Source organism: Staurois parvus, unplaced genomic scaffold (assembly GCF_062004578.1).
Source record: "Staurois parvus isolate SC_StPar_1 unplaced genomic scaffold, SC_StPar_1.0 ptg000255l, whole genome shotgun sequence".
Lineage (NCBI taxonomy): Eukaryota > Metazoa > Chordata > Amphibia > Anura > Ranidae > Staurois > Staurois parvus.
In genome coordinates this window covers 1,093,777-1,107,884 of record NW_028318051.1, presented here as the reverse complement: position 1 = coordinate 1,107,884, position 14,108 = coordinate 1,093,777, and the positions used below count along the sequence as shown (strand labels likewise).

Below are 14,108 nucleotides of genomic sequence, written 5' to 3'. Positions count from 1 at the left end.
TTTTTCTGCCAGCAGTTCTGCTATTTTTTATGCTACATAGTGTGCATGGACCCTAAAAATCTTTTTTTCCCCAATTTTTGCTATTCAAAATCTGTGTAGTTTAGCAGCACTAGCCCAGCCATAAAAATTCAGTTCATGGTTTCTTTTGTCTATCAGTGTACCTGTTTACAAAGTAAAGCACAAGGTAAAAAAAAAAAAAATACAACACAGTGAAACTGAGCAAAAATCCTTTTATTTTTTTTTTTTTACATTTGTATATTTTTTTCCAACAGATTTTTGTTTTCCTTAATCAGACAGTATTTGATACAAGAAAAGGGAGCAGGGAGAGGGATCTAATTAAAAAGCTACTGAAAGGAATCAACACCTCACCTACAAGACGGAATCTTGCAATTAAGGGGTTAAAAAAAAGGTCCATCTCCCCGCCCCCACCCCTTTTTGGGGCAAAAGAAAAAAAAAATCCCAAATATATATTTATATATTTACAAGCAATTATGTCTTCCTATGTCATCGGTCATAAAAATAGTGTAGGAGCCTACCCTATAGAACTAGGGAGATGTCCATATTAATTATAGATTTGTGTTAAAAATATAGGGTGGAGAGCCTCTGTATATTATCTGCAAATGATTTACAAGTTAGACGTTTATTATAGAGCCCCTTTCTCCGTTATAAGATATGCACCTTAAAACTTAAAAAGGGTTAAAGACTTAGAGCTGAGTAAAGGAAAAAGGACATGGATGCAAAGCCCTACTTAATATTTACACAAGTGTTTTCACATCATTTGGTAAAATTGGTTAGATGTAGCTTAATTGGACAATTAGTGGGCGAGTTTAAAAAGTTTAGGTAACAAGGCGCTCAAAAAACAAAACAAAATAACTAAAGAAAAAAAAAAAAAAACACCAAAGAGAAAAGAAACAAAGAAAAAAAAGAAAAGAAGAAAAAACACCAAAGAGAGAGAAAAAACAAACAAAATTAAAGAAAAACACAACAGTTCCACAGGCTGATGGATACAAGTATAGAGGTGTGGGAATGGAGTGTTTTGATTGGCTCAGACATGCACCGACATGCTGCTTAGGTCTCTTCTACTGTGCTTAACTCATGCTTGTGTTTGGAGGTCATGTGACTGGACAACTTCAGGAGGCCTGTGTTCTAAAAGAGTAATCCTATGGAATGAGCACCTGCCAGTGAACAGCATAAAAGTAGCATTGCATAAAAAAAAAAAAAAAAAAATCTTGTGTATACATTATGGTAAACTTTGGTAAATAAAGTGCAATAATGTTGAAATCGCACAGTATTTCACTTGGGGGGGGAAAAAAGTGCAGAAGGTGCATATAATAAATATTGATATCTAATTGGAAAAAGGGCTGCTTTGAAGCGTTGGAGCTCACACAAGTCCCTAAATGCTCTCAAACACACAAGTGCTCAAGCCACAAGCTTGTCAGTCTAGACACAAGGCAACAGAACTTGTCCTACTGTCCCCTGCTTGATTGCTGACCCGAAGAAACACTTAGGGCTCATTTACAACTTGCTTCAAAATGTGGCATTGGACACTCTTTTTAAAGAGCTCTGAATGCCAATCAATATACCTGACACTAAATAAAATGGTTAGCTTTCAGTCCTGTTCACACCCTGTGTTTGATTTGCTTCAAAAATGATACCCCATGTCACTGTTTTGGTGTTTCAAAGCGTCTTCAAAGCCTACATAGAATTCTATGACAACAGCACCTGCAGCTTGAGAGGTTTTTATTCAGCTTTAGCTTCACATTGTCTTGTAGGTATTGCAGGTATGAGATATCCCTGGATGCACTGGTAAACCAACAAGCGAACTGGAAAGACATCAGAAGTCACTTCCGATTCATATGTATGTATTCTGGAAGTGACTGGTGCAGATGTCACATCTGGTATGCAGCGTGGAGCAGCAGGAAGGTGAGCGGGGTCCGGACTGGAGCGGAGCAACTAGCAGAATGCACACGGTATGTGCAACATGGGAACACTATAGCAGAAGGTGAACGGGGAGCGGAGAGAGAGGACTGAGTGGCAGAAACAGCAGATGGGGGGGACTGCAGTGGCAGAAAGGTGCACAGTGTGGGAGCAATATAGTGGGAAGCGAGCAGGGACCAGAGAAAGAAGGATCAGCAGAGCTGGGGGTTACTACCGAGTGGGGGATCAGCAGAGCTGGGGGTTACTACCGAGTGGGGGGGGATCAGCAGAGCTGGGGGTTACTATCGAGTGGGGGGATCAGCAGAGCTGGGGGTTACTACCGAGTGGGGGGATCAGCAGAGCTGGGGGTTACTACCGAGTGGGGGGATCAGCAGAGCTGGGGGTTACTACCGAGTGGGGGGAGCAGCAGAGCTGGGGGTTACTACCGAGTGGGGGGAGCAGCAGAGCTGGGGGTTACTACCGAGTGGGGGATCAGCAGAGCTGAGGGTTCTTACCGAGTGAGGGAACAGCAGAGCTGGGGTTACTACCGAGTGAGGGAACAGCAGAGCTGGGGGTTACTACCGAGTGAGGGAACAGCAGAGCTGGGGATTACTACCGAGTAAGGGAACAGCAGAGCTGGGGATTACTACCGAGTAAGGGAACAGCAGAGCTGGGGGTTAATACCGAGTGGGGGGGATCAGCAGAGCTGGGGGTTACTACCGAGTGGGGGGGATCAGCAGAGCTGGGGGTTACTACCGAGTGGGGGGGATCAGCAGAGCTGGGGGTTAATACCGAGTGGGAGGATCAGCAGAGCTGGGGGTTACTACCGAGTGGGAGGATCAGCAGAGCTGGGGGTTACTACCGAGTGGGAGGATCAGCAGAGCTGGGGGTTACTATCGAGTGGGAGGATCAGCAGAGCTGGGGGCTACTACTGAGTGGGAGGATCAGCATAGCTGGGGGTTATTACTGAGTGAGGGAACAGCAGAGCTGGGGGTTATTACTGAGTGAGGGAACAGCACTACTGAGTGGGGGGGGGGGGGGGGGAGGTATTACTAAGCAGGGGATCCGCTGAATGAGGGTATTATGAAGCTGGGGATCAGCTGAGTGGGAGTACTACTAGGCCCCTTTAAAACAAATCTAAAATCAATACACACACAGGGCATTTGCAAGCTTCTTTAAAGCTTCAAAAAAGCATTATTGAAGCAAACACACAAAAAAGGCTGTTGAAATGATAGGTGCTTTAATGTCTGTTAGGGTCAAAGCAAGTGTAAATGAGCCCTTGAAACTGGCAGGTGCAATCTTTATAGGACTTAAATGTGCTTTACTAGCTCAGTTACATCTGCACCAAGACAAACGCAACTCGGGGCAAATGGGACAAAGAGGCACTGAAGGCATCCATATATCTATGGAGTTTTTCTCTTCCATCACTAAAGAAATCTCTTCCTTAGATGTGGAGTAGAAATGGATGCTCACTCTGGATTACCAATAAGAAGCTTTCTTGGCCACTTTGCTTGCATTGGAAATCCACAGATTTCAATGGGAGTCTAAGCCAAAGCTAATGCATTACAGCCCCTCATCTGTGCAGCTGCCCTACTAGGTAATATGAGGACCTAACTAAACGATCCAGTCAGGCAGGCTGTTGCACTAAATAGGTGTGTAGATCTGAAGGAGATTAGGTAGATTGTACTGTGGTGTGGTAAGCTATATGCTTTTGTTATACTTCCAGCCATTATAGGCTAAGGTGCACCATGCATGGCAAAATGGGGAGATGGTGAATTCAGCTATGTTACACTAACAACACAAAGTCACATGCATGCTTTGTCAGCATGCGCAGAATACAGGTGATGAATGTCAAGCAAGAATACACAGGACACGCCTAGGGACAGACCATGGGGCGTGACACCTAAAGCTTGAGTAATCTGTGTTATACCAGCAGTCAGTCATTAAAAAAAAAAAAATGGTCCTCTAACATAGAAAGCACGCACTTATTCACATAATAGATGAACAATTTCTAACAAACATAAAAATGGATTTCAATCTATGTAACGGTAAACTAATCATCATATTCCTTCTATACATAGAGAAGGAGAAAGAACCATATGGACAGATTTTAAATGCAAATGTGCAAAGTTATGAAAATTAAGAAGAAAAATTGTTTGATAGATTTCTATTACTCCTACTGGCTTTAAATAAGCGGATATAGCAAAGCTTCTAGTGTAGCATATGAGAATCTGAGTGGTTTAGCAAAGTAAAGCCCAATTAAACTTTCAGTTTTAATTCCTAAAAAATACTCCAGGTGCATCAAAACAAAAAGGTGTGCAAATTCCTCAGAAATCAGGCTGGCCTGTGTAGTAAAGCCTTTCCCCTGCCAGTATGTTGTAGAGCTGGGTCTTTGCTCTTTGTGGGGAAGTGCTGATCTTTCTGCAGAGGTCCAAATTGCTCCCAGAAGAATTAGAGCTAGAGCTCACCAATCTGCAGGGGGCATGAGCTTTGCTGATTGCAGAGCTAGAAGTTGGACTCGGGCATGCCAGACCTCTGCATTGGAACCACTGATTACACACAGCAAGGGTCCTGCCTCTGCAGCTGCTGGCAGGGAATAGGGTTTTCTAATAAAGCTGTGGCTGCTTTAGATAGGAAACAAACTGTGAGATACTAAAGATCTCGTTTGGTGAACCTGGAATTTATTTAGTCAATTCAAAATGAAGGTTTAACTAAAGCTTAAATTGTTTCAAACAACTGTTTTTGTGCAATGGCTGGAAAAAAAAAAAATCTTCCAGCGTGCTGGCAACTTTGGGCCATTTGAAAAACTCAGGTCAATAAGATTTAAGCTTTACAAGTAGTTCTTCAAGATTAGTCATGGCTCATCACAGGGGCCATTTAAAGTAGAATTCTTGCCAAAATTATTTTACATTTTTTGTTGAAGTAGAGCTGCCATTGCTGACTTGTTTTGAAGATGCAAGCTCTGTGGCTGTCATCTCATCCTTCCTTTACAAATTGATCCTCAACTCTTGGCAATTTTTTTCTAATGAAATAGTTCTGTAGCATCTATTCTGTACAGCAATTCCTTTCTGCCAGTAGATGTCCTTAGACTTCTGAGTTGAAAGGTGCCCAGGCACAGGGATCCACCAATCACATCAGGGCTGCTCTCTGCATCATCAAGGATCACCTATAGCTGAAGAGCAGAAGCGGAAGTAAACTAGAACTCCAAACGTCTAACAGCAAGTCCTGCCTAACAGCACACGCTACAATAAAACTGCTAATACTTTTATTAGAACAGACTCTTCTGTGCCTCCCTTTGATTTAGTTTCACTTTTTTATTATGGCCTGCGTTCCCCTGACTTCTAAGTCCTGCCAACTGCCGCTGGGCCAAGTGTAAAGTGGCTGTAAAGACTCATTTTTCTACATATTATACTTCCATGCTGCACATAGAAGTATAATAGCCTAAATCCTTCTTTCATTTTGCAATTAAAATAGGTTTCATTTATTGACCGTTCATCTGCCCTGCTTGTTTTGTTGTACAGCAACTTTCACTCCACAGAGCGCGCTCCTGGCATCTCTCTCATAGAGCTTTCAGGACTACATTTCCCAAAATGCCTAGCACTGTTGTGCATGCATATTGCCTCACTGTCGGAGCCGCTTTCTTGAGGACAGCAGCTCCTCCCACAGGCCTGCCCATTTGCGCCTCCCTAGCACGCCTATCTTAGACAAGTAGCAGAGCAGAGGTAGGGCTGGAGTTCAAAGCTTTGGTTTCCCATGTCAATCAAGGAAATGGGAGGTGGAGCTGCAACATTCTCCATGGCTGGGGTCTTGATTCAGCCAGCGTTTCACCGCAAGGATGTAGTTATACAGATGTGAGCATGCATGCATGGGTGCCCACCCCCATGTGGTTGTTGCCGCAAAGGGCGCATCCATCAAGAACAACAGGAAATGGGGAAAACGGACAAAAATAAAAGCATTTAGAAGTGAAAATGGGCAAAAAAAGTTAGACCCTTTATGCAGAATTATGGCTCAGGAACAGAAATCTGGGAAGAAAAAAAAAAAAAAAGCTGTCGGAGCCACTTGCCTGAGGACGTGTGGAGTTCTCAGCAGCAGCTCCTCCCACAGGCATGCCCATTTACGCCTCCCCAGCACGCCTATCTTCTTCTACCTGTAGACAAGAGGCAGAGCAGAGGTAGGGCTGGAGTTCAAAGCTTTGGTTGCCCATGTCAATCAAGGCCATGGGAGGCGGAGATGCAACATTCTCCATGGCTGGGGTCCTGATGCAGCCAGCGTGCTGCCGCAGAGATGTAGGTATACAGATATGAGCATGCATGATTGTGCCCCCCCCCCATGAGGTCGGTGCTGCAAAGGGGGCATCCATCAAGAAAGACAACAGGAAGTGGGGAAAACTGACATAAAAAAAAATACATTTAGAAGTGAAAATGGGCAAAAAAGTTAGACCCTTTATGCATGATTATGGCTCAGGAACAGAAATCTGGAAAAAAACGTGAGGGTTTAATATCGCTTTAAGCACCTTCTGGAGCTGAACCATGAAGACAAGTAACAAAGTAGAACTAAATCAGACGGGCACAGAAGAATATCGTCAGATTCATACAGGTAATATCAGACATTTTCCTTGTCTATTTTAAGGCATTAAAATAACTTCACCCTCTCAGCCAACACTGACTATTGTTAATCCTTATGCTGCTAGCATTGGTAAATCGATAAGAAAGTATATCATATTTACTTGTTTTAACCTTCTTTTACATTTCTTCAGCTACTTCCTGGTTTCCATGCCTTGGTAAAGGATGTCATACATCCTAGTAGTCTTCAGGAGAGGGGGAAAACGTTTTCTTGCTAAGCACAACCGCTTTGTGGTGCTCAGATACATTGAAGCTCCGCTTTAACGTCTAAAGGTTTAAAAGTAAGGTGCACGCTCAATCTACTGTCGCTATCCCAGAATAAGCATACAGGTCAGGAGTTCTGAATTCCTTGTCTCTATTTTTCCAGGCCAGCAAGCAGGGATGAGAATGACAGCCCCAGCAAAGGCAGCTCCCATCTACATTCTGACACACTCCCTTTAAGCAGTTTCAGATTTCATGTACAGGTCAGCATGTCAGATGTCAGTGTTGAAACCTTCATGAAAGAAATAGCAAAAAAATACAATAAACGATATTCACACAACTAAAACACCAGGAGGAAGGATCCTATTTTCAAAAAGTAACAGTGATTTTCAGCCGAATCCAATGAAATTTCAAAATTAGTCACATGATTCTAAAATTCGGATCCATATTGTTACATAAAGCTTTGTGAAGTGAGCCTGTAATCTGAATCTTTTACTTCATGATAGAACACTTTTTCATGGGGACAATAACAGAACCATGATTAGAGAGAACAATTATTTTCAGGTCATCAAAGGTCACTGTGCCTTGTAAAAAAAAAAAAAAGAAAGTTTGGCTTATGGTATGATGTTACTTATTATATAAAATTACTTCACTGTACAAATGTTTCATATTATTGACTGCTGTTTTCCTATACCAAGCATGATTGACTTGGAAAAGGGTACATTTTTATCTTACACTGATTATGGCCAACATTTGTTATCAGCTCAAGCTGACTCACAGGAAGCACCATCCGTTGGCTCCATGTACAACCTAGAGGGGAAGCCGCACACTTCTGTAGATGAGAAGACACCTTCCCTAGTTATCAGGGGAGATCTTCTGTGCTGATTTTGGTATGATTTGCCATCTCATATTACTCCACAGGACACCTTCCCGTAGTGCATAATAAATATGGCTATATACAGCTCAGTGGGCTGTGAGTGTCCTGTGGCGTAACTTTGTCAATGTGAAAAGAGCCTTTTCACAGGAGGAAATCGTGGCATGGCTGGAAGACTGCTTAAAACTCCGCTACATCTACACATTGGTGGACTTGTCTCTTCTAATGCACAGGTCATGTCTCGCGTCTCGCTGTATGAGAAGACTGCCTAAAACTCTGCTACATCTACACATTGGTGGACTTGTCTCTTCTAATGCACAGGTCATGTCTCACGTCTCGCTGTATGAGAAGTGTGTGAAGTTTACACTAGAAAGGAGGTGGGTGGGAAGATGTAGTTGAAACAGATTAAATTATGATGGTGGCTCGGAGAAGTGGAAAGAGGCCAGGGACGGGAATCAGCAGTGTTCACACTTGCAGCATTGTGCCTGGAGGATATGTGGAGGGCTTCTCATTCCTGTCCGAATCCTTCCGTCTCCTCTATTGCAAACAGTAGCTTCTCTTTCAACTGCTCAAAGCTTTTGTAAGGTGGGAGGTCCAGGCGGTTGAAACTAAAAAAAAAAAAAAAAAAAAAGAAAAGAAAATAGAAGATAAAATCTTTTGTTTTCTCTACTATTTAGATTATAAAGTAAAGTAATTTACAACCATAGAAACAAAAAATATTTACACAGATCTCTCTCTCTCTCTATATCTCTCTCTGTCTCCATATCTATATCTTTCTCTCTCCATATCTATATCTCTCCCTCTCCATCTCCCCCCCCCCCTCTCCCTCTCCATCTATCTGTCTATATCTATCTGTCTGTCTCTCTCTATATATAAATAAATCACAGCGACATAAAACCGTGTTGGCACAGTATATAACGGGTATGCGAATACAATTCTGAGGAAGTATCAACACAGTTACATAACGTGCTACTATAACATGTGAAGTACACAAAGACAAAATAAACAGATATGCATGTCCTCATATGTGTGACCAAAGGGTCAGCAAACCATTAAGCAAGTAGGGTTCCAGTGTTCATTGAAGTAAACTAAGGTGTCTCTGAGAAGCATAGTGAGCAAAATAAACACCCAATAGTTTCATGTCTCAAAGTGACTCTTCCAAAAAAGATGAAAAGACGAAAATGGAGAGCAAAAGAGTGAAGAGTAGAGTAGAAAGAGGGTATAGGGGACAAGGAGGGTAAGGAAAGGAGAAAGGGTAGGGGAGAGTACTTTTTTTTTTTTTTTAATTCTAATTGAACCTTGCTTTTTTTTTTTTTAATTATTGCGATTATTCTATTATTTGATGGTGCTATGGCGCTGCAGCCTTTGTTAAAACTCCCTAAGTACGCAGCACTCTGGAGATCTGGACTGCTGCTCTCTGAATAGGCCCTGAATAGGGCTCAAATTTACAAAACCTATTCTCTCTCAGCAAAAACTAGCATATTTGCAAGGAAGCCAGCAAAGGTAGCCCACATAGTTTTTCAATAACAGGTGCACTTTAAAACCAGTTTAGACTAGTACGGTCCATTGGTATTTACCATGTGTGACTCCTGGGCAGCCAGTTTTCTTTCCCAACCTTCTCAATGCAGAATTTTTGAGGACCATTGCTCCCTAAAGATGGAAGACATAAGCAGCAGTTATCAAGACAGATGCTAACCACAAAGGATTTTTATTGTTTGTAATGCATCCCAGATCACATTTTCGTGCGTTTAAAAATTGTTGTTTTAAAGTAGGTTAAGCCATATAAAGATCAGTATAGACACATTAAAGTGTTACTAAACTCAGGACCCTGCATTCAATCTATCTGGTCTCCCACAGTACACGGAAACGGGCGTCCCTAGGGTTGGTGTCACCCGATGCGATAACACTTGGCGACACCCCCTCCGATGATCCCCGCAGAATGGATCGGATCTGCGGAGAGCATAATCCGCAGATCTGATCCATCCTGCAAGGATCGTCGGCTTGCTTTACAACTTACCTTTTTGTGTAGCGGGTCCGGTGTCAGCCCCCGGCACCTGCCTAGGGATGCCACTGCATGGAAATGCAATTATTTCAGTAAATATAAACTGCTAAACACCTTGGACATTTGAATGAGAGAAGGGGCAGAGAAGTCAGGATCAAACAGCCTTTTTACACAATGCAGAGGATTAACCCTTAGGTTCTACAGTGGAGTATAACAAGCATGCTTTCTGCATATACAGACTGATTTTACTGTTGGGGGTTTAGTAACACTTTAAAACAAATTGACGTAAAGATAAAACAGCATAGGACTTTACTATTTAATAATAATTGCCAAATGTGACAGATCTCAAAATTATCTCTTCAGTTTTTAAGCTGCTGATGACGTATGCTTTATGTGTCAGTGTCACCACGCCAATCCAGGGGTGGCCTTGCTACTACAAGTGTGAGCAATGAGCCATCCAAGGGGAATGGTGAGCAGCAGGGCTAAAGATATTGCTGGCTTTGGCATGTAAGGGTGCAAAAAGGGTGCTATTGATTCTAGCACACAGAAAGAAAGTCAAGGTCATTTAGTAAGTGTATTCAGTGTATTTTAGAATATACTGTACAGGTTTGGCAGTTAGATTTTTCACCTCACTACTGCTCAGTTACATACCCATGAGGTCTGCAAAGCCTCCAACTGGTAACCGACATGTTCCAGTAACAAACTGAAGAAGCCTCATGCGTTTCTCATTGTCAATCTCTTTCACAAACTGTTGAAGAAAAGAACCAAAATACCATTTATAGCACATATCTCTTTTTCAGTAAGTGTGTTTCTGATTAAATGAATACATGTTTCAAGGCTGTATCTGATCAGTGATAAATAAAATGGTCTCAGAATCTGACATGTGATAGAAAGATTAGGGCCATGTCGCAATAGCAACTTTATATCAGAGATTTATAGCTTCAAAATCTTTTTTTTCTTCTTTCTGGACATTTGTTGTAAAATACAGAGTTGTTTCAGTAGTCAAATACATTTTTTATCTAAGCCTCTAAAAATCGATTATGTGCCATGGTCAATAGCAATTGCATAACATAACTCCTTAAAATGTATTTCCTCTTTTGCAGGCTAATTGAGATAACACCTACTTTATATCTGTTACATGCTATTCACATAGCACAACGTAATATTCAAATTACTGCTTACATTTTTTGTGTACTTTTTACTTGCCTAAATCAGCTACTGAGCTTCCCCCTAAGTAATTATGAGGGGGCTTTGGAGTTCATGCGTACCATAATTTATCATGTCTGTAGTGTGCTTTACTCAGTTTTCCCCACATGGGGCATCATCGGTTGTTAACTAGATTGCAACACTGTCCGCCCTACCAAATGGTTAAAGAATATGTAAAACCAACATTTCATATTTCCAATGTTTCTGCTGTACCATGTACTTGTATGAAAAAGTATCCTGTTCTCTGTGTGTGAAATACCTAGTCCTTCTGCCAGTCCCCCTGCTTTCATAACAAAAACTGACCACACTAGGCATGAAAGCACAGAGTGGTCAGTTTCCTGGCTGTGTTGAGAGCTGATCCAATGATCAGGCTTGTGCTGAAATTCCCTCCCTCCTCTGCACAGCCATTCACTGGTAGGATCATTGTGTTGCCACTTCTCCTCCAGCTTCTTATGCAGCTGATAAGGGAGGGTATGTGAATGGTTTGCCTTTCTTTTCTATTTTAAACTGAATGGCTTGTTTTCCAAGGTGGGGGGGGGGGGGGGTCACTTATACTTTAAGGGTCTGTTCACAGTACAAAAACTCATTCTGGATACGTTTTTGCTTACAGTTCACACCACACGCAGTTCCGATGCAATTTTGATGCAGTTTGCCATGTTCCAATATGGTTCTGTGCAGAAAAAGTGCAGCATGTCCTACTTATTTTTCTGCACCTGGCTGGAACTGACTGCACTGGTGTGATCTAGGACCACTGGTATACATGGAAAACACTGTGCATGCATTTTTTATGCAGAAAAAAAAAAGTGCACTGGACTGAATCTAGTGTGAACTAGCCCTTAAGATCTTGGCTTAGGAATCTGTAATGTATGTTATTCTGTCACTTGCTCCAAATGCCGCAACACATCAATCACCCAGTAAACGTTCTACAAATCACTTTGAATTTCTGCAACACATACTTCTCATTGACTGCAGTTCATTTTCCCAAACACAAAAACACGAAGGACATTGATTCTGTAGCTGCTAAAAACTTGCTAGTGTAACATACATTAGGTATGTCCAATACATCAAACAAATGATAATGTACGGTTTTAAATTGAAGCTGTGCATGATGCTTCATCTAAACCTTAGCGCAACTTACATTTGAGAGGCAAGCATCAGATTCACCCAATTCACTCATATCTATTCTTTAACCATTTAAAAAAAAACACGGCTTTCCTACCTGCCAGAACCAAACAATCTGTTTGCTGTTCCTTGTATAGTGCCGGTATATGGTGTTCCTTTGCCAGTCATTTAGGTCTATTTCCTGCATACCACACAGAAGAACCTGTGGATTAAAATATACAAAAATTAGAATAAATTGAGATATTCACAGTGACTAGACACACAAACCCTGCTATTATGCTGTAACTGACAAGCCTTACTTCTAATTCTTTGGCATCAAAATATTGCAGGTACTGCTGGGGAAGAATTTCATTGAAGCCCTCGAAAAAAGCCTGAGTTTGTTCTTCTACTCCTCGAGACAGTCTCCACTCTGCCACCAGCCTGCAGAAAGCAAATACAATACGAGTTATACATGATGTGTTCATGAACACACTATACTGAACTTTTTTTTATTATACATGGCAACATCTACCTGATATATTCCTCTTTGTTCTCTTCTGTCACCTGGATGTTGCTTCCATTTTGCTTGAGATCATGACTTTTTACTTCCCCGAGAATCTCCTTATCCACTGAGAAGTACATCTCCAGACCACATTCTTCTATGTTGTTCTCTCTGGGGAAAAATACCACCAGGATCATTAACCAAGAAAATATTTTCACCAACACGATCTATGGTAGAATTCAGTATAAACAAGGGATAGTAAATATTTTAAATATATATATATATATATATATATATATATATATATATTTTAAACCCTTTGTCAGCCAGAGCTCACTGATGCCTAGATGCCCCAGACAATTTAACAGTGTCTGTAGTATGTGAGAGTTAACTTAACAATAAAGTGATTACTAATTTGCAAAGCTAAAAGGTATTTTTAGTTTTTTTCAATGAAGCCTCCTGCCTGCACTGACTGGTGACCACTCATATTGGGATCTCTATAGTAGGATCTGAGCTGTTGGGGACAGTCGCATTTTAGAGCTACTAGCAACGCAGAATGTTGGCTTTCAGCTCTCAGTATGAAAGCCATCACTCAGCTTTCCTTATATGAAGCATCGTGTTAAACTGTTAAGGCCAAATTTAAACAAAGTTCCATCAGCTAAATATATTTCACGGTTCATCAAAACAAAAGATGATCAATGTCTTACATTTTTTATCTAAATCAGCTATAGCTTGAGCAGAAAAGCCTGTCCCTGTCAGTGTGCTGCCGAGGACCCTTGCTCTCTGTGTGGAAGCAGTGGTATATCTGCAGAAGTCCAACATACCCCCTGTGCCGTGTTAGTCCTACAGCTCTGCAATCAGCAAAACTCATTACTCCCTCCTTAATGGAGAGCTTGAGCTTTGACCTTAGCAGGGGGCATCTTGTACCTGTGCAGAGTGCAAGGCCCCATACTGCTGCTGACATGGGACAAGTTTTTCTACAAAAGGCTGTGGCCACTTTGAAAACAAAACAAAAAAACTGAAGATTTTGAACATATTTGTCTGGATGCACCTGGAATGTATTTAGCAGATCTGAACCAAATGTTCAACTGGGCTTTAATATAGGTATTGTAGGCAGGAATTCATTGAATGGCTGAACAGGCCGCTTTATGAGTCCAGGCTTATTTTATAGGCTTCAAAGTCAGAAGTGTGTTAAATGCAATATACGTTCAGGTGCTTCTGAGAGGTTTTGCTTTGAACCTGGAACTGCTTCAATCGGCTTCTGTTGCTCATGCACCCAGGTTGACTTGGCAAAGGTAGCACAGACACAAAGAAATGATGCAAACCGATCCCTGAACCTGTAAATGCAAGCACTTTGGTACGTGCATAAAAAAAAAAAAAAAAAAAAAAAAAAGAGTATATTTTATTTATATATATATATATATATATATATATATATATATATATATATATATATATATATATATGGTTAAATCTTTAGAGATTAGGTTATGCAGAGTAAATAGATACCACACAGGTCAAACCTTAAAATTGAGCATGGCTGTATAACCGCAATAATGTACAGTACCTAAGATTGTACATAGGCAATGCTTCAAAGTCCTTATACATCATCAATTTAGAGTTAATTGTGAACTCTATTACTATCCCAACCATGGCGTCACCTGCCTGGAGTTTGCATGTTCT

The 14,108-nt window shown here is 41.3% G+C and overlaps 1 protein-coding gene across 1 annotated transcript in view; it reads right to left on the bottom strand.

Annotated features, from left to right (window-relative positions):
• Positions 1-210: 210 nt before the first annotated feature.
• ITCH (itchy E3 ubiquitin protein ligase) overlaps positions 211-14,108 on the bottom strand; it is an 86,833-nt gene continuing 72,935 nt past the window's right edge. The window contains exons 19-24 of the mRNA XM_089680993.1: positions 12,456-12,596; positions 12,244-12,364; positions 12,042-12,146; positions 10,268-10,364; positions 9,192-9,264; positions 211-8,222 (exon numbers count right to left, since the gene is read on the bottom strand). Of these exons, the coding sequence (XP_089537119.1) occupies positions 8,123-8,222; positions 9,192-9,264; positions 10,268-10,364; positions 12,042-12,146; positions 12,244-12,364; positions 12,456-12,596 (637 nt within the window). The 3' untranslated portion in view covers positions 211-8,122. The remainder of the gene's footprint in view (positions 8,223-9,191; positions 9,265-10,267; positions 10,365-12,041; positions 12,147-12,243; positions 12,365-12,455; positions 12,597-14,108) is intronic.